Raw genomic sequence first — 20,714 nt, 5'->3', positions numbered from 1 at the left:
TTCAGTGGCATGCCACCAAATTTTCCTATCACGTTCAATATTGGTGTGCTGCATGTAACCAGCGACCACCATGCAACCCTAAACTTGAAAAACACCAAAAAATAAACTTATACCTTATTCGAAGCCTCTTTAACTTTAGTCTCACCCTTCATATTAGGTATGTTTTCACCAATATAAGCATAAACCCTGTTAGGGTTGTAGGAACATGATGGTTTGTGAAAAAAGTCTAACTATGGTTGGAGGAACGTATGTGGGGGTGTAGTGAGCAAATTTAATTTTTATTTTAATATTTTTGCCCTTAACAGTAATTACATACAAGGGTAAAATAGGTTATTCATGTTTAAAATTAATATGAGGTCAAAAGAGCAAATTATGAGGTTCAAATAAAATAACCCTTTTATTTACTTATAAGTTTTTCCATTTTAACTTTTTAATCAAATAAATAATAAGAACTAGCCTCTCCGCATGCGCTTCTGCGTCTGCGAGATGCTTTTTTTAAAAAAAAATTTAAATTTATTTTTGAATAAAAAAAGATAACGGTAGTTGTGTTCCATAGAAGTAGGATATATTATCTGATTTTAATTTTTTTAAATATGAAAAAGTGTGAATTTACCATAGTATCCTCATTTAATTAATAATTTCAATTCTTAATGTTTGCATTAACGAAGAGCATTTTTTAGTATTGAATATTTCATAATTCTTTGCCTTTGGATTTATATGTAGACTAGCCCTTTGGCACATGCTCACGCATGTGCCAATTGGTTTTATTTTATTTTTAGAATTAAAAAAAGATAACATGGATAGTTATGTTCCATAAAAGTAAGACATATTATCTGATTTTATTTTTAATTTTAATTTTTTTAATATGAAAAAAATATTAATTTACCATATTATCCTCATTTAATTAATAATTTCAATTCTTAATTTTTGAATTAACCAAGGGCATTTTTCGGTATTTTGAATATTTTACCATTCCTTTTACTTTATATATTGATTATATCAGTCTCAATTTCTTGGATCACAAAAGTCCAAGAGATTATGATCATCCACCAATCTCTTGGACCCCTGTAGTCCAAGAAATCAGGACTGTAAATTATATATAGAAGATATAAATGAAAAATATGAATTTAATATATTATCCCCATTTAATTAATAATTTCAATACCTAATATTTATATTAACCAAATGTATTTTTTGGTATTTCTAATGTTTCACCGTTCCAGCGTTATATCCAACCAACGGTTAATAATTGATGAAACAAGTCCGCACCACTCCGTAACTTTGGTCAGCAGCAGACTGCGAGTTCCCGCCACTCTTGCCCTTTCCTTCTCTCAGTGAAGAGTGAAGAGTGAAGACAGTAGTCTCAGAAGTGAAGATTGAAGATTGAAGAAGATGCTGTGGGTGGACAAGTACAGACCCAAAACCCTAGACCAGGCAATGGTCCACCAAGACATCGCACAAAACCTCAAGAAACTTGTAGAACCCAGACCCTCATCCTCTCATCTCTACTGGTTTCATTTCCCAATTTCTAGTTTTTATTTATAATTGAATTTTTGACATCTTGATCTCAAATAGGTCTCAGAGCAGGACTGCCCCCATTTGCTCTTTTATGGCCCTTCTGGTTCCGGCAAGAAAACCCTAATCATCGCCCTTCTTCGTCAGATTTTCGGACCCAGCGCCGATAAGGTCCTTCTTTTTTAACTCACACTTCTTATTTTGTTTTAAATTTCTCCCAGCCCAGTAGCAATTATCAATTTATGCGTATTTTGGCCCTTACCCTTTGTTTGGCTACTGAGAACATGTCTGAAGAGAACAAAAGCTTCTTTTGTGACGGATTATGGATTTTGAGAAATTCTTGTGGTTGGCAGGTGAAGGTGGAAAACAGGGCATGGAAAGTTGATGTAAGCTTCACCCTCTTTTTAATTCATGTGATTGATCATTCATGATGCTTCTGTAGGAAATATTGTTATTTTTCATTAATATTTAGGTGAAGCCACGTTGATTTATGTTTTATTGGATAATTACTGGTCATCTTTAGACTTTAGCAAATTCATTGAGCATGCTAAAGCATTACGTTGACAAATCATTACATACTTCAATGTAATTTGAATATTCTACTTAGATTTCACTTTCTGTTCATTTCAGAAAACATGTGTTGCTTATTATTATTACTCCTTGTTAGCTTTCCCAAAAAAAGAACAGAGTTTTGTACCTACTTTTTTATTTTCAAAAGAAAAATCGTCTCTTGTTTTTTCTCTTGATAGAATCTTTGAACTTTGTTTTCATCCACATAATTGCAGCTTTTGGAAATGATTAAGATGTTGATGTAGGATGTGGGAGAATTGAGAATTTAGGTAGTTAAGCGGAAGCAAAAACAATGGAAAACAGAAAATAGAACAAAAGGAATAGGTCTGGAATCACTCCAGGGGTTTGGCTTCACACCAAGTAGTTTCCAATCTCTGGAAAATAAGCTTTTCTTTACATCTCAGCAACTCCATTTTAAAGAACAACATCGGGGGCATATATAGCAAACTAAAACCTAGAGACAATAGGATAAAAATCCCTTACTAAAACAGAAATCATAATCCACCAAGGAACTAATTCAAATAAACTAGGAAACTTAAATCAAATCCTACTAAAAATCTGGAAACTAAAATCCCAGTGAAATCTGGAAAACTAGAGAATCTAGGAAACTAACTAATGATGTCCGCATCATATGTCTTCCTTGATAAATGGCTCACACCCCCCCCTTAGCTGAGTATAATGTTTTAGGCGAATTTATTTATCTTTTCATGCTCGCTTTATTTCAGGATATTTTGGGTTCGTTCACTTTTAGTAACAATATTTATGTTTTTTGATAAATCTGTATTTTGTTTTCTTGATATCATCCTTGTTGATTACATAGTACATGCATTTTTGAGCACCTTATAACTGGTATTTGGACTCCACTTTCTTATTTTATCCTTTAATTTTGTATTGCATTTTAACTAAAATGCTTCTGTGGTTTATTTTCAGGCTGGAAGTAGAACCATTGATATAGAGCTGACTACATTATCGAGCACCAACCATATTGAACTGAACCCCAGTGATGCAGGGTTTCAGGACAGATATATTGTTCAAGAGATAATTAAAGAAATGGCTAAAAATAGACCCATTGACACAAAAGGGAAAAAAGGATATAAAGGTAGTTTTAAATAAGTTTACTTGCTGATCATTTATTAGTATTTCTTCTGTACATATTCTTCAATGTATGCAGGTCGTATTTTTTTTATTTGGTTAAATTTTTCTCCTAGTTGAATGAATTACTTGTTTATATTATGGTTATTTATGTGGTTTCTCTTCATTTTCACAGTACTGTGAAACTGGCATTGTATTCTTCCTTTTCCTCCTCGGCTTGCACCAAGAATTAAATAAAATGGAAAGTAAAAACTGCAGTTGGATGAAAAAGTATTTGGGTGTCCAAATGTTTAAGAGTGTATGCTGATACTATGTCCTGTTTGCAATATCAGTCTTAGTGCTGAATGAAGTTGACAAACTTTCAACAGAAGCGCAACATTCTCTTCGAAGAACTATGGAGAAATATAGTGCCTATTGCAGGCTAATACTATGCTGTAACAGCTCTTCAAAGGTTACTGAAGCAATCCGGTCTCGTTGTCTTAATGTGCGAATAAATGCACCGACAGAAGAACGGGTTGAATTTTCTGTCTTCCAGCTTGTATAATTGCTTGTGTTAGATAAAAGATTGTCAAGTATGTTGACTTCCACTGTTAATTTGTGCATCTTTAAATGAATTAATTTTTTCGGGTGCCAGATTATGAAAGTATTGGAGTTCATTGGAAAGAAAGAAGGGCTGCAGCTTCCTTCTGGATTTGCTGCTCGTATAGCTGAAAAATCAAATAGGAGCTTAAGGAGAGCTATATTGTCATTAGAAACTTGCCATGTTCAACAGTTAAGTTTCATAGTTCTTCTTATTGATCATCAGCTGCACCAAGCAGTTCTTTTCCTTCTTTTTCTTCTGTGCACCATGTAGACTTTGCGCATTCCTGATATCTATAGTCTTTCTGTGTACTATTGATGTGGTTGTAGGTATCCCTTTACAAGTAACCAGGCAATACCCCCAATGGATTGGGAGGAATATGTTTCTGAAATTGCATCTGATGTAATGAAGGAGCAGAGCCCAAAAAGGTTTGGTTTTTCTGCACTTTACGATATTGGCGTTTATTGCAATATTTTTGTCGTAGTTAGTTTGAAATTGTCGTTTTGTAGTTAATGATCAAATCCAACTCAATAAATTACAAAAAGATAAATGTGGGAATTCCACAGATTTATGTTACACATTTGACCCCCCTACAAGGTGTTAAAAAAAGAAAAATGAAAAAACCCATCTAATGGTTATAAGGTGGTAGAATATAAGGGTGCCTTTCTAGGGGTAGGAGATTTACCTTTTAATCAGTTTGATTAGATTCTTATTTCAGGTCTATCTTCTAACGTTGGGTAGGGTAGTAGCTATGTCTTTAAAAGAGATATTTCTTCGGGTCATCACCTTGGGATAGAGTCAAAGTCTGGCTATCTTTATGGGCATCAGTTACTTTTGACTTTTGAGAGATTTCTTTTTCTTCTTTTATGCTGGATTGGCTAGCTGTGGTCTAGTGATGTTTGTTGCTTGTTTCTTGTATTTGCTTTTCTGTTTCTTTTGTGGTGTCTTCAACCACTTTGATAGATTGAAAAGCCATTTTATTGATATCTTTGTAACCTGGTAGTACATATCCACTTCACAACGCAAAATTGGGCTTGGTTTTGAATGTGCTTCGAGTGGTGTGGGTTTTCCGTCATTACTTTGATATGGGGCAGCAAAAAGGCATTTACTCTTTGACGGTCTGTGATATTGGATCTTATGTGGATTGTTTTTCTGAAAAAATACTAATAGGTTTTGATGATAGGATGGAGGAAGTGGATATAGTGTGGAAAAAGTAGTAAAATTAGCTTCTTTTTTGGGTGTCTTTATCAAAGAATTTAGGGCAAATCCTTTTGGTATAATTATTATGAGGAGTTTCTTGTCCATCCGGAGACTATGTTTTTCCATTAAACTTTCTTTTTGTCCATCTTTCTGTACCACCTGGAGTGCACTATGCTTGTACTTCTCAGTTATCCATAACGTAATTACTTTGCCACATGCCTTGACTTTGTGGTATCTTGATGTATGTATTATCCATCCTCACCCTTTCTCTTCTTTTCAACGTGTTACTGATTGTTAATCTGCCATTTGATCTTTGTCAGTCTCAATGTCTCATATTCAAGCAGACTAAGTACATAGTTATGGCTTCTCTTTCTGGGCGTGAAGTAGAATATTGCAACATAGCCAAATTTGACATCACTTCTATATATATGCTTGATGGATTAATCTCGTGAGACGTACTCATTCTGCCATCACTTGGTGTCTAACCTCCTATGATGTTTTATCTACAAATGTGAAACTGTTGTATATCTAGAAAGTATGAAAGTGGGAGGTAAAAAAAAGGAATATCTTAGAAGCAAAAAGATGGCCAAGCCTTGTGAAATTCATGGCAGCATGCATGGGTGCCATGTAGCTTTGTAACTTATGATTGAATTAATTGCATGAAAATAGTGACCAGCAGGCCCTTGTTGACCATAATGCAATTATATTACGTGAAAGGATTTCACACATTCCATATTGTTATTTTGTTGCATACAATTGGTGATGTCTAAAGTCTGAATTCTTTTCCTTTTATTTTCCTAACCGTATTCACGATTATAGTAATAGGACAGATGATTCCTGACCTCTCATTTTTAATCTTCTAGTATTTCTTAAAACTATCTTATCAGAGATTGTTCTATTTGCTTCAGGCTTTATCAGGTGCGGCAAAAGTTGTATGAGCTACTTCTTAATTGTATTCCTCCAGAGATCATCTTGAAGGTAGAGATTTCTTTCCCTTTGTTGTTTTTTACGATTTTTTTACCACGCCTATTTTCTTTAGGCTTTATCAAGTGCGGTAAAAGTTGTATTAGCTACTTCTTAAATGTATTCTTGCAGACATTGTGTTGAAGGTATAGATCTTTCTCTCTATTATTATGTTTGATTCTTTTCCCAGTTGATTTGAAGCTTCCAATTGCTTTTTCTCAGAGGCTTCTTTATGAGTTATTGAAGAAGTTGGATGCAGAGTTGAAGCACGAGGTCTGCCATTGGGCTGCATATTATGTAAGTATTTTGTTTATTTTGGACGAAAATGCATATTATGTAAGTATATAATCAAGTCTAGGTCAAAAGTCTTGATTCTGACAATAGTTCTTTTCCACAATGTGGTTTTGATCATGCTTTGTCTCTGAGCATCTATAACCCTTGTGAACTTGCAATCTCTTATGCTGTACAATTGGTGCCCATATACATGATTAAGAATCATTATCATACTGACCCGGCTACAAGTGAATCAAAGTGAGCAAGTCATTGATTTCGATTCACAATGTCCTAATAGTCATTTTCCTTCACCTTGAAAATATCCCCCATGTCCTACTGATTTATATATGCTAGTAGATGATTAAAAAAAGGCAGTACAGCTCTTTGTTGTTAATTATATTATAGGGCAGTAGGGTTGGTGGAAGTAATCTGGTCATCAATTTCTGATGCAATGTAGGGTACTGGAGCTATGTCGTGTTGGGGGTAATATTGATCCGTCTCCTAGAAAAATGGAAAAGAAAAGATAAAAAGCCAAGGATGATTCTTCACTTCCTGTTGGTGTTCCAGTACTTTACTTTTGATAAACAGAAGCACAATTGAAACAATTTGGATAAAGAGACTAAGGTTACTGAGTCGCATCAGAAATCTGGCAGTAAACAAATTTCATCACCTTTATCTTGTTAATGTGATGAACGCATTATGAGTAGCAGACTAGCAGGTTTTGTTGTCGGACGGAATATAAGCTTGTGGCTCAGCTTAGAAATAGTTTATTAAAGTCAGTATTTGATTACTGTAAATATTTTTACATAGGAGTTTCATTTCTCTATTTTACAGGAACATAGGATGCGTCTTGGGCAGAAAGCTATATTTCACCTTGAAGGTACTTTTATGTTTCTAGATGTTGGGTGAAATCATGATGAGGATGCGTGTTTAGTGTTGTTTTGTACTACTACTTTCCATGATGATGGTGTGTGCTCCCAACTTGGCGGTCTCATTTCATCTTAGATGCTATTTCATCTTGAAGCTGGAGTCTTCATATCCCCACTTATCAATCCTGTAAATGCTCGCAGTACATTTGATATGTTTACACAACTAAGACAAAAATACACCTAGAAGTCAAATTCTGATAAAACACAATCATAAAGTAAAACATGTGCTGAAAATAGGTCCCAGCCAACACTTCCTTCAAGCTGTTGCAAAGATGTCCACCAATGGAGTATTATTTTTCTTGACTTTTGGCTACTTCGACATTTTGATATGGGCTAACATACACTCCGAACGCGATGGATGCTGGGATACGACATGAATCATTTTTCACAATTTTCTTTTTCTTTCTCCTTTCTTCCTCACACTTGTCATGTCTTTTTGCTTTTTTCTTCACATGAATCTATAATAGTTTGTGTGAAGTTATTTTTCTGGTCATCATATTTATTTAATTTATGGAATTACAGCTTCCTCTTTGGCGTGTGCTCATAAATGATGCATTATAAGAAGTGGCCATGGATCTCTAATGGTGTTTCTCACTGGCAATTTTTATTTTATTTTTCAGCTTTCGTGGCCAAGTTCATGAGCATTTATAAGGGTTTCCTCATTTCAGCATTTGGTTGAACACCAGACTTGCATGATTTCCTTGAATCAAAAATGTTACTTTGAACATGATGGCAGTGAACTGTGTACATGTGTCACTATACATTATGGGAAGATTTTGTAGTAGTCTCTTCTCTTTCATTGTTTTTCCTTTTCTATTTGAAAATTGGCTGTACCTCCCGAAGTTAATATCTTTGCCTGGCTGTTTCTACAGAATTGGCTAAATACTACAGAAAAGTTAGCCAAGTTCATGGACATCCGATGTCTCCATTTGTAATCAAAGTGATGGACTTTTTAATCATCTCTGTTTGGAGTGACGTTTTGCCCAACAAATCTGTTCTCAACTTTCACCCTTCTTAAGCTAAATATTCCTGTAGGCATTAATATTGTTTATTAAGAGTCTACCTCACCTGATTGTTAAAAAACTGACTGTTGCTGGCAAATTTGGGTTCAAAGACTTGTATATTTTTTATTTCCATATTGCATGATGTCAAATTGTCTTCTCTATACAAAAACATTTTTTACTGGACTTTTGGAATCGTCATAACTCCCTTACCTTAAAATCTAAGGGAAAAAAAGGAACCATCCCATCACCTTGTATAACATTAAATGAAAAATCCCTGATCCTCCATTTTGGAAACTTAATTTTCACAGCTCAGTTTTGAACTGCGGGTTTAGAAATGTTTTTGGTCATGTTCGTGTTGCAGGATCGATGCCAATTGGTTTTTACTCTATTTAAGAGGTTGAAGCAATTGCTCTTAAATTTGGTCTGTAATGGGCCAGTTATCTGAATCTATATCACTTATTAATAGATTGAAGATTATTTACAAATACTTCTTCAGCTACTTCAAAATGGAAAAAGACCTCCCCAGCGTTTATTCTCTCTGGTTAATGATATTAATTTCTTGTGTACACAACCAGAATGTTTTCAAGAAGCAAATATAGTTGCGGATGTCTTGGCTAATTTAGGACATTCGGCCTCCAATGCAACAATTAGTTCCTAATCTTCTCTTTCTCTGTTTCTAGTAAAGTCAAGTTTTGATATTTGGAATGTAGGGATCTCAGGCACTTTTTGGTGGGCTGAACTGGATGAGACTTTTCAATTAAAATGTACATAGGTTCAGTTTGTTGTTTGGTGGGCTTAATTGCATCACACTGTCAGAATTCTCGTTATAGTTTCTTGTCTGCTTTCGAGTTAAGCGCTCTTTATTGGCGCGGCACTTACGGATACAAGTTGATGCCACTTTTAAAAGAAGTAAAAATTTACCACGTCAGATTTTCTCTTCGAAGAAAATTTTCTTATTTCTTGTCAATATGACATTCGTTAATCCATGTTAGAATTAAGCTCACATTCTTGCAAGAATAAAATGGGCCACCGAATAAGGGTCAATGGTATAATAATTTGTAACTTTAAGGTTGATCAGTGCCAATTTTAACAGATGGGAACCAAAGGGACCACACAAAAAAAAACAAAAAAACAAAAAAAAGGCCATATGAACAATGCTGATGTCTGCAAAAGAGTTCCAACATATTTACCCAAAAATAAACAGTGTTTCAACATGTAAGTTCATAGGGCCAGTGGCAAAAGGCAGATCTTCCTAACAATTATAGATTACATATTGACATTGTAACCATTCTCCATGCGTAAATGAAATCTGATCAATCACCTCCCACCTGTCTCTTCCATGAGTCTTCCACAATCAATTCATCTACTCCCCAGTCTTCGTAACTGAAAATTTCACACCCAATTAACATTTTTCCTAAACAATTAAGTTACAAGTTACGAAGCCAAGACAAAAAAAGTCATAGGCGAAAATAAAACCAGAACCTCACCTTCCATCAGGCAGGTAGCGGCGTATGGTGAAGGGTATCTTCCGCTCACGAAGCTCCTTCATAGCAATCTAAGCAATTCAAAACAATAGAGATTACATTCATGTAGCAACAATATTTATTGTTCAATTTAGGGAGCAATTGGAGTTCACTTATATACCATCTTTTCATTTGTAACTAAGAAATTACTAATATGGTTCAATATATAGTAAAATAGATCAATCATCATGTGGTCCACATGGCCAGTGTTTGAAACAACTTAAGAGTAGAAAATGAATGAAAATTGTTTCCACCCAACACGACTGTAACAACTAGAAACAACAAAGCAGATCCAACTAAGGGTATGCAATACCTTCCTAATTCTGAGCGCCATGGCCATTGGCCTAACATGTCTTCTAAAACAATTATCCAAAGCATGTGTCACATTCATCTTCTTTCCGATTAATGTAGTCGTTAACATTATCTTTACTGCTCTGATGTTCTTCCTACTTGATTATAGGTTCTATTACACTTAGAGAAACAATCTCATTTATAATGACAGTGAGCCACTTTTTTTTTTATAAACAAAATGCTACTTCCTAGCCCCTCACCCCCAACAACCATCTAGCTATATATGACAGTGAGCAAACCATCTACCTATATATGAGCATCTGAACTAGAGAGGCCAGACACTCACTCCCTTATCCGCACGTCACAACTATAAATGCATAAGCAACTACATACACCAAATTCTTGACCCTCCAAGCATAGTAAAAGCATATGAACAAAAAGGCAAGATCAACTAACTCCTTCATTGATCTGTTCACACTTCATAGGGAGAGATGACACAATAAACAACAATTTATTAAGCTGAAACATTAAAAGCATAAATTTGTTCTCATGATATATACTCACACAATTCCTTTACAGTCATGCTTCCATATTATCCATCATGTCCTCCTCCCTCAAAAATTAACCAAGAAACAAACCACCTCCTGACATTTATTCAACAAACTTATTACTCTTTAATTTCCTCTTCTTATTCCCAAACCATTAACCTTAAAAATCCATCCTATAAGCAAGAAACCGACTTACAAACATTAATTAATTCAACATTGTTATTGCAGTGCCTAATGTAACATTCATTGAATTGGGGAAAGATTACATCATGCACTTTCTTTGCGATTTTAGAAGCTCCTTTTAAAGAAAGATAAATATTATTCAACATTGATATTCTCCGTAACTACCAGAATCAGAATTTTTGTTTTTTGTTTTGTTTTTTTTGCATTGCATGATTTCATGTTATCTGTGTACATCAACATCAATATTCAATTAGCTGCTATCAGGATAATACGCACTCACAACACAGCACTATTGGTCACAATGCCCTTATGCAACACACTAGCTATCAATTTTCTTTATATTTTTTTGTTTATAGTGTCGCTATCTGGACTGCCTTTACTGGACACCTTGCTGGGAACCTCTATAATATAGGTGAGATAGTCAACAAGGTCATTAGCATTTGTGAAACATACAGTGAGATAGTCAACAAGGTCATTAGTATTTGTGAAACATACAGCATTATTCACACTTTTGTTTTAAGATATAATCACTCCATAAGTTCTAGTCCTCCTTCACTTTCACCTCTTATTCAAACTGTTCAAATGAGTATTTAAGAAAGCAATAATAAAAAATCCGATATGCAAGGACCTGATTTTGTAAGCAGCAAAATAACATGGTCAAATAGGGGCTGAAGCTTGATAACTGACATTCTAGCATTTTCAAGTGAGGGGAAGTAAATTGCTAATGTATTTACAAGGGATAAAATCATATACAGATAGCTCCGGGGGAATGTTACCTCAAGTGGGTCAGTCTCACCCTCCAATTCAACCATCACCGGGGCATTCATGCTGGTCGAAAGATTAAAATTTGTGATGGGTCAGAGACAAAATTAATCAACAAAATTCAAATTCAAATTTTAGACTGAAAAGGAAAGGTTTGGAATTTGAAATACCTAATCTGCAGTGCCCGGGTACCCAAGATTCTAGCACGTTCATATTTGGTCATAAATTTTGAGGTTTTCCGAGGTCCTTCCACCTGTGCTTGCTCCTCTTTGTCTTCAGCTTCAATGGCGTCTCCTGGAAGATCATCATTGTTAATATTGTCCACATCCTCCTCTGCACCTTCCTGTCCATTATTCCATTTTTCTTCTTCAAAAACTTCCTCTTTCATATTAAGATACAGCGAACTAACAAAACAAAAAGAAAAGCTTACTTCAATTTCTGGCTCTGGTGGCTCATCTTCATATCTGCAATAGATAAAATGAAAGTGAGTCAAATTCATATACACAAAACACAGAAACAACCAGAGTTTAAAAAGAGAGGCAGAGAGAGAACCCCATATCCATGTCGTTGTAATCCTCGTCCGCCATTGTTAATGAGTGAACAAGCTCTGAGGGGTTGAGAACTTGAGCGAGATAGAAAGAGCGCGCGCGCGCGCGAGAGAGAGAGAGAGTAATGTTTCAAGCAGGGGACTGGGTTTAGGGTTTGAAATAAGGTTTTGGATGATTCGACGAGGTGATGACCACCCTAATAAATAATAAGAATATGCCGCTTATTATTATTATTTTTTATATAAGGAAAATGGCTCAAAATAGGGAAATTGACTTACATACTCACTAAATACAAACTTTAATAAAAAATACTCACCTTACAAATTTGGGAAATATGCTGATATAATCAGTTTTCATAAGTGGTGTTCTGAAATGATCAGGTTACAAATTGTGTTCTGATATAATCACTTGTGAACGTGAAATGACCAAACTGCCCTCCATATAAAAGCACATGTACTGGGGAGTTATTGGCCTTTGATTGGCGACCTAACGCTTCTGGCTTCTCTCCCTTTCTCAGCTCTCTGTCACGGTTCTCTTCCTCTCTCGACGATTTCTGTGTCCATTGACCACCACCACTCTATTTCTCCCGCTGTCACGAAAACCTAAGCAGCACTCTGTCGTTCTCTCTCTGCAGGCAATGTTAGGGTTTGGTGAGGGGGTTCTTGACAGTGTCTCAGTTCCCTCTAGTTTCGAGTCTTGAATCGACGTCGGTCTCTTCTCCTCTGCTCCTTCAAGGCCTAAAAAAACCCTAAATTTTGGTTTCGGTTATGACTTTGTTCACAAACATCCTCCTCATTCTCAATCCTGTGACAGACAAAAGTCGCGATTTGCTGTAAGTGTTGCTGGGATTTCGAATTGGGTTCTGTGCAGAGAAGGAGTGATTCTAAGGTGGGTTTTGTATTTGTTATTGACTAGTTTGTGTTTTTGTATGGTTATCATTTGAGAAGGAAAATTTCACTAACCTGTGACTGAATTTGTGAAGTTTAGTAATTAGAGAGATTGCAATAATAATGTAATTTAACTGTGAATTAGATCATGCTGGGATCAAACTTGTATTGGTGTATTGAGTTTGCTCTATGGACGATGAAGTGCCTCAAATTGCTATTTGTCATCTAGGATTGGTTCGTTTGTGATGCTTCTTTTGACTTCCATTTTATGAGTCATATTTAGTGTGAGAAAATATTCTGGTGGCAATGGCTATTCCATTATAACACACCATTACCTCAGTAGGCCCTGAATTAGCTGTTGAGTAATCATGCAGAAGTAAAATTGTTGGTATCATTGGTGTTTCAGCACGTAGTAGCATATTTTGCACCCTTCCAGTGTTAATGGTTAATTATGTGATTTTGAAATACTAAAGTTAGTTGGCGTGGAAATTTTCTCTTCCCTGTGGTATAAAACCTGCTAAATTGTGTTGTTATTCCTTGCTTGCAGCTTGTGATATATGTCTGAAAATGATATTTTATGGGGCTTCAGTATCTGTTTAGAAATTGCATGTTCATCCATCTAGGTTTAGCAGTTGCAGTTGCAGTAACATTTTGACGTGTCTAGTTTGCACACATAGTCCATAACTGTGAATACTGATGTTCCATGTGTGGTACTGTATTGCATATGACTAGACATGTATATAACTATGGTCATGAGTAGATTGTAGTAGGCATTGATGCATTTGGAGTAATTATTGTAGCCATTTCGCCCAAACCCTGTATGAAGTGGATCCGTGGTTGATGAAATTGTTTTCAGACTTGGGTGGTATTTGGTTTTTGGATGGAATGGGATGTACATTTGGTAGAAGGGAATGTAGATAAGAGGAGAGTGTGGAGAGAGTTGGAGAGTAGAAAAGAGGCTTACAAACATTTATGGTTTTGTCATATGTATATACATATATCAAAATGGGTTGAAAGTATTAGTTTGAGTAATGTACGTATGAAATATGGGTAACCAATGATCCATATGTATGATGTTGTTGTGCAGGGAACTTGAGAATGACTTGTAAAGCAAAGCTTATGATTCCTGAGGATGAGAAGTACGAAGGAAAGCCATTTGCCCTTTCACACACAAGGACCGCCATTACAACAATAAAGGCGAAGTTCAATACGCAGCAGTTACAGAGGTTCAAGGGAAGTTGTTTTGGTCATCTATTATTGATAGAGGACCTCACGTGGAATTCACAAATTGTCCACGGCCTGTTGATGAGGAAGGCTGATCCTAAGACAGTTACACAGGTGAACGGGATAAAATTCATTGTGAGTAACAAGTTGATACAATTCACAGCCCAACAATTTTGCCTCATCACGGGGCTAAGGTTCGGAAAGCTCCCTTTCATTCCGAAGGCGACAAATGAAAATTGCTCGTTGAAGCGAAAATACTTCAGCAGCAATAAACCTGCCACCCTTTCGGACCTACACACCGTCTTCATCGAGTGCACAGATGATGAGGATGCGTTAAAGCTTGGAATGGTCTATTTTGCCATTTTTGTTCTATTGGGTAGTGAAAAGCATGTGCTTATTGACATGCGCTATTTGAAGTTGGCTGAAGACCTAGAGGAGTTTGACAAGTATCCATGGGGCGCAGTGTCATATGCAATGTCAAATGCTTCACTGTTGAGGGCAGTTTGTGCTGAATACCAACGAGTGAAAGTGCCCCAAAAAAGAAAAATGCCCAAACAAAGTGGAAAGAGAGCGCAGACAAGAATGCGAAGTGGTAGACCAAGAGAGTACATCATAAGAGGGTTTGGCTTCGCTCTTCAGGTGAACACATATCTAGCAATTAACTATTTTATGTAAATACATTTACAGATATTGATGTTTCATTGTTGTGAACAGATTTGGGCTTTTGAAGTGTTCCCAGCATTGGAAGCATTGCATTTCACGGTCCATGAAGACAATAGTCACATCCCTCGAATATTACATTGGAGGAGCAACACGGTGGCCCGTTTTCGGGAGGTTATGAGTCAGGTTTTTGAAAACTTTGAGGTTAGATCTGTTTGTATTAGTCATGTTATGATTAGAAAAAAGTACAAAGTTCACTGATATATATATATTTTTTTATGTGTTTCAATTGGAGGTTGATGTGCAACTTCTCCGGCCAACAGATATTGAGAAGCAACAACCTTACTGGAGTTGGGGTGATGATGACAACGAAGAAGAAATTGTTGAATTATTTGGGAATGAGGCCGAAGAAAAAACCGGCACTTCTAGTGAAGAAAAAGACGCGGATGTTGAGGAAACAGCTACCCTTCCCTCCTCTTCTAAGGTGAGCATGACCTCTTTCCAATGTTGTGAAAATATTGCGAATACGATAGGAATGAAGTGGAAATAGTTTCCTGGTTTTTTGTAAGCTTTCTAACTGTTGCAGTATAACTGTATGCAGGGCAAAGGGTCTGTTAATGACGTTCGCAGTTTGAAGCATCAATTACGAAGCACTAAGGATCAGTTGGAAAAGCTACGTAGTTCAAATCGGGGGCTTAGGAACAGAGTTCGTGACTTGGAAGCTATTGTACAGAAGAACTGTTTCAAGCATGAGAACGTGTGTGACAGAAATAAAAACGCTATTCGGGATTTGACCCTAAAAATTGCTTCAGTCGAACATTATTTTAAGTTGGAGATGGAGGAGTTAAAAAAAAATTATGGTGGAGAAGGGCATGAGGAAGTTTGTACTGCTCAGATGAATGAAGGAGGGCAGAATGAAGTGTCACCCTTCAATGAACCTACTAGTCCGACTACAGCAGCACCTAAAATGGACACTCAAGTTCCAGCTGATGGAGTAGAAGCCTTCCCAGGCATGCATACAGAACGGGGTGAAATGGAAGCAGCAGTCTGTGGTGATGGAGTGGAAGGCTTTCCAGCCATGCATATAGATTGGGCTGCAAGAGAAGCGGAAGTCCCTGCTGATGGAGTGGAACCCTTCCCAGCCATGGAAGTCATAGACACTGAAATTGAAACTTCAGTTCGTGAGAGGCAAGTGGACCAACAACCTCACAAGGTTCCTACCTCTGAAGATGTGAAGCTTCCTAGTGTTGAAGATGCCCTCCTTCCTACTCTGGAAGATGGGAATGGGTATAGAGTTATTTGTAAAACAATGTTACATTTGTTAGAGGATTGGAAGAAGACAGAAATTGAGGGGGTGGGATGCAAGGTCAGGCCTCCCATGAAAAGTAACATAAGTCTAGTTGGTGATGAAGGGGACAATGAGGCTACTGCCACGGTTCGGAAACCAGATGCTGAAGGCAAAGGGTGCAGACTTAAGCGGGCTGCGACACCATTGTTGAGTCCATTCACCGATCCCTCCAGGAAAAAGAGGAAGGTTACTGATTTGCATGCACAGACACCTCAGCCTCGTTTTGATCCGACAAAACCCGTGGCCATGGACGATGTGAAGGCTATCATACAAGTTTGCAGGGCTTGGAAAACTGACATCAGGTTAGGATTTGTATCTTGGCAAAACCAATATACTTGTTTTTTGATGTATGCAAACAATTTATACACAGCTATACTATACATGTGTGTGTCATTGTCATATTATACAAGGTGTTCCACTTGTCTATTATATTTCAATTTACCTTTGCAAGTGTTGTTTTTGTAGTGCGGAGCTGGAGCTCGAACCATTTGAAGTTGGGGCAGATTTTTTTTACAAACTAATAGATGAAACTGCATGGATGAGCTCGAGGGTAACAATTTGAACCCGGCTTTATTTCGATCAATCTCTTATTTGATGACATTGACTATGTGTCATTTGTTGTCATCTTGACACCGTTGTTGTGTTATGAAATAGCAGCACCTTGACATGGCCATGTTTCTAATACGCAAAAGACAACTCTCTCATCCTCAACTATTTGGAAGGGAGTGGACAACCGCCGAGTTTTGTCTGCAGGTATGATTGTATCCATATTATGTGTCACTACAGTTCTTGCATTGGTAGGAGTCATGTAGATCTCTCCTTTTGGTGCTTTGGTTTGGGTTTATGTAACGTGTCTTTCACACTTGGTTGCAGCAATTTTTACAGCCGTTTGCAATGCCAAGTGGCAAACGAGTCACGAGGAAACAATATGCTTCAAGGACCGTTGACCCTCCGCCTAACTACCTCAAAAATGTACACCACTTTGTCAATGGGTCATGGCAACATGGGTATGCGCAAGCATGGACGAAAGTGCGCAAGGTCTATCTCCTGTATAATGTTCGACAGTCCCATTGGGTGGTAGTAGAAGTCGACTTTGTGCGACATACTGTCACTGTCTATGACTCGTATTCTGATTTTACCTCCAACAGTATGCTTGTCCGATTCATGGAGCCTATTACCCATACGCTTGCAAAGGTGCTGCATGAAATGAGATTTTATGAGAAATCGGAGGTTGAAGCAGTGAAGAGAAAGGGGACTGACATGTCAAACTTTAACCCATTCACAATTTGCAGAATTTCCGATGTTCCTCAACAAAGTGATGGGTAAGCTGTGTTCTTTTAAAGCACTATAATCGGATGCTATCAATACGTGCACTTCTAACTTGTCTACTGCTCGGGTGGACAGTACTTCATGTGGCATTATGACAGTCAAATATATTGAGTACCTTAGTGCCGGCATTCCTTTACATACCATTGACCCATCGAAGTTTGGCTACTACCGATTGAAGCTTGCAATCGAGGCTTTCAGGGGGGAGGCCTATGTATGAGGTAAAAGTCCTAATCTGACCTCATTGCTGCTTTATTGTTAACTATTGCCTTTGGAATTGCGTTGTTATTTACTTCATTGTAGTTACGTCGTACGTACTCACCTGTGACGTCAGTGTTCATTTAAGATAACTTACATTATGTTCGGAACTTGTCCAACTGTGATGAATAAAAATGGCTACTTTTGTGCATCAAAGTTTAGGGTATTGGGGATTTAAACACTATAGATGGTAATGTCAATGTTTCGCAACTGGCATCTGATTTACGTATGTCATATGTTCTAAACTCCGACTGTGTGTAATCCAAAACTTGTTTCATGTTCTTTATGAAAGGTTCAAACAATTACTTCTTCAAATTGAACATGTCTTATGACATCTCATTTTCCCTTTATATGAATGCTGAAGTGGCACATATATCCTCCTTCTGCAGGTGGTCCTTCGAGCTTCATACCCATATTGACATCTCAGATTCTGTACACGTATGTAAAAGAAGTTGCAGGCTGTTTTGTCGTATTGTGAATATTGAAACTGAATTTGAGTTTTTGCGTAACATGGCACAATTTTTGACATTTTGCTCACCACGCGATAAAGTGGGGTGATTTGGTAGTTTGTTGCAGGGTGTTCATTTATGTAACGGAATTCAACTGTACTTCTCTTCCATGGTAGAAGGGCTGTATTCACTTTCCTTTGTTACAACTAATTGTTGACATTCTGTGCTTAATAGAGATTGTAAATCCATCATTTGGCACAAGTTGCAGCGAAATGCAATTTTTTGGGGCCACCCACATTGTAGCCTTTTTCCATTATTTTATCGCCACTATAGCGAAATATTGGACTCTCATTTGGCAATATATTAGGGTGTTCATTTTCGTGACAGTTGAAAGTATATATTGGGTGGCTATGTCATGGACCTGTAAACATGAGACGACAGTGCATTGTCGACTGTTTTTAGTTTAGTTAGGTTGAATACTTTGTTTTGTATATGCATTTTTTAAATCCGATCCGCACGGAAATGTCGGGGTTGGTTAGCACAAACATTTTCATTAACGCTCGGCTGGGCCAATTAGAAGCTCAAATTTGACGTCATTGAGTTGTAGTTTTGGGAGGTCCCTCACCGTCAAATATTTAGTTCTTTCTCATGTTTTACGTGGAATAATTGGTCTGACGATTGAGGCTGCATAAGAGTTGATACCAAAATACCTGAGCCTGGGGTTATTGGCTATGCCTTTTGTGTTTGGCTTTTCAACCCAATATGAAATAGAAAACGACCATGTCTCCCATCACTGATTTATAATAAATCAAACCTGTTCCATTACATCCATAACCTAACCAACTTTAACCTGCCAACTGTAGATGACCAGGAGTCCTATTACATTTGGAAAACAACAAATAAATGACCATTCCAACCAAGAAAACAGAGACCCAAAACCATGGGTTTTTCATCTTCCTTTTTCCAGCGTTTTGTTCTTCTTCCAAGCGGTTTATTTTCCTAAGCAAGCCTGGAATGATGTGCTTCGATCTGTCACACATCTCTGTGTCAGCCCATTCCCAAAATGTACATCCATTCCTCTGCAGAAACGGAATCAATATTTTCAAACAAAGACAGCCAGCATCAGAGTTGGAATACAGACAATTCCCAAATGTCAGCTCAAACTTACACAGAAATAAACTTACCCTTGCACATACTTGAAACCTCCTTCCAGGATGAGCAACCGTCCACGATGTTTGCGTTTTGACAACGTTCCCACAGTAGCACAGCCGTGAACACACTGAACTTGCGGCTTCCATTTCCCAGCGAGATCTTGAAGTCGCCTCTTGACCGGGCAACCGAGACGTCACTGACTCACCCTCACCGGTACGGAGGCTCCTCCTACTCATCTTCTTGTTTTGGAAGGTATGAATTGTTGTTCACGTTGTGCGATATTTAGGGTACTGAAGAGGGTCATCCCAAATTCAAAGGGTTACACTTGCATGTGCACAATGTTTCAGTTACATGGTGTGAGTGCAAAAACATGAAACCTGGACTTAATGGGGTGTTTTACCATTGCCTACAGTAAGTATATATTGGGCCTAATGTTATTCATAGCCTTGGTTTATGACAGATACGGCATGGTATACACTTGCATATACAGTAGATGCCATTCTTTGTTGTCTGTATATTGGTGTATGACTGACGTATTGATAGGACAGTGGCACTATATTGGTATCGTATTGCACCTTTATTGTATCGATATTGATTTGTATTGGTTTTATAATGCCCGATATTGGTGTTATATTGGCATTCCAATGTAACCTCTGCATGATTTGCAATTGGTACATCTATTATAAATGTTTTTATACTGTCTTACGTATTGGTTTTGCACTGTCATTTAACAAGTCTACAAATCTGAACTATGCGGAAGGTAATTACGTTATATCGAATATGAAATGAATGCAGCCAAACTACATCAACTGCAGTTATCAAACCTCATGCATACAACACAAAAGAAAGGCACCTGAAACGTACATATAATACGAAGGCCACCTCAACCTGGCAGCATACAAAATAAAATAACAAGCCAGGTGAAACTTACTGAAGACAAAATTTACAAAGAGGTGACCTCAAACTTACATAATACAATCTTAACAAAGACGGCACCTGCAGCTTACATTATACATATGTACGAACGAGGCCCCCTCAAACTTACAGAAAACAAATGAAATAAATAAAAAGGGCACCTCATACGTATATATTACAAAAAGAGGGCACGTCAAAAATTCCACTGTATTGGGTTTGTCCCCAATAGTAGCCATGGTAATATTACAAGGCAAACCCTCTGGCTGTGGCCGAATTTCGAGTTGCATACCCGTCAAATGCGGCGACCGCGACCCATTAAGTTCATGACCCCTCCCACAGTGATGTCCCACTTTCCTTCTGCATCCACAATTTGTGCAAACTTCCTAAATAGTTCAAAGCCGGATTCCAGTTGTTGTTGCTTCAGCTGAGCCATTTCGTCTGATTCTTTGAATGCAATAACTGCACCGGCATGGGCATTTTCAATTCTAGCTCTGACAGCCTTCATATGTAGGAG

General features: G+C 37.3%; 2 protein-coding genes and 2 long non-coding RNA genes across 6 annotated transcripts; 3 read left to right on the top strand and 1 right to left on the bottom strand.

The window, feature by feature from the left end:
- On the top strand, positions 1,248 to 8,113 carry LOC18769840 (replication factor C subunit 3). 3 transcript variants are annotated; one of them, XR_002272431.1, is made up of 11 exons: positions 1,248 to 1,476; positions 1,576 to 1,686; positions 1,869 to 1,901; positions 3,016 to 3,184; positions 3,510 to 3,691; positions 3,812 to 3,948; positions 4,087 to 4,185; positions 5,866 to 5,935; positions 6,143 to 6,217; positions 6,651 to 6,911; positions 7,028 to 7,073. XR_002272431.1 is itself a non-coding variant. In XM_020567693.1 (11 exons), the coding sequence occupies exons 1-11, from the start codon at positions 1,393 to 1,395 to the stop codon at positions 7,799 to 7,801; spliced, it is 1,002 nt and encodes a 333-aa protein (XP_020423282.1). In that variant the 5' UTR covers positions 1,248 to 1,392; the 3' UTR covers positions 7,802 to 8,113. The 3 variants fall into 3 exon arrangements, 2 of the variants coding, with proteins under 2 accessions (XP_020423282.1, XP_020423281.1); XM_020567693.1 differs by lacking the exon at positions 6,651 to 6,911 and adding an exon at positions 7,743 to 8,113 and having other exon boundaries at positions 3,510 to 3,628; XM_020567692.1 differs by lacking the exon at positions 6,651 to 6,911 and adding an exon at positions 7,743 to 8,113.
- LOC18771697 (DNA-directed RNA polymerases II, IV and V subunit 6A) lies at positions 9,151 to 12,172 on the bottom strand. Its single transcript, XM_007204685.2, has 6 exons — positions 11,986 to 12,172; positions 11,864 to 11,897; positions 11,604 to 11,776; positions 11,448 to 11,499; positions 9,614 to 9,681; positions 9,151 to 9,509 (listed from the first exon to the last, which is right to left on the bottom strand). Exons 1-6 carry the CDS (start codon positions 12,018 to 12,020, stop codon positions 9,440 to 9,442), a joined length of 432 nt encoding a protein of 143 aa, XP_007204747.1. The 5' UTR covers positions 12,021 to 12,172; the 3' UTR covers positions 9,151 to 9,439.
- LOC109950144 lies at positions 16,621 to 17,025 on the top strand. Its single transcript, XR_002272444.1, has 3 exons — positions 16,621 to 16,650; positions 16,758 to 16,853; positions 16,974 to 17,025. It is a non-coding gene; the product is annotated as an uncharacterized LOC109950144 (long non-coding RNA).
- On the top strand, positions 17,344 to 18,126 carry LOC109950160. The gene is made up of 3 exons (XR_002272458.1): positions 17,344 to 17,422; positions 17,505 to 17,647; positions 18,074 to 18,126. It is a non-coding gene; the product is annotated as an uncharacterized LOC109950160 (long non-coding RNA).

Source organism: Prunus persica, chromosome G7, assembly GCF_000346465.2.
Source record: "Prunus persica cultivar Lovell chromosome G7, Prunus_persica_NCBIv2, whole genome shotgun sequence".
Lineage (NCBI taxonomy): Eukaryota > Viridiplantae > Streptophyta > Magnoliopsida > Rosales > Rosaceae > Prunus > Prunus persica.
This window is presented reverse-complemented; position numbering and strand designations above follow the sequence as displayed.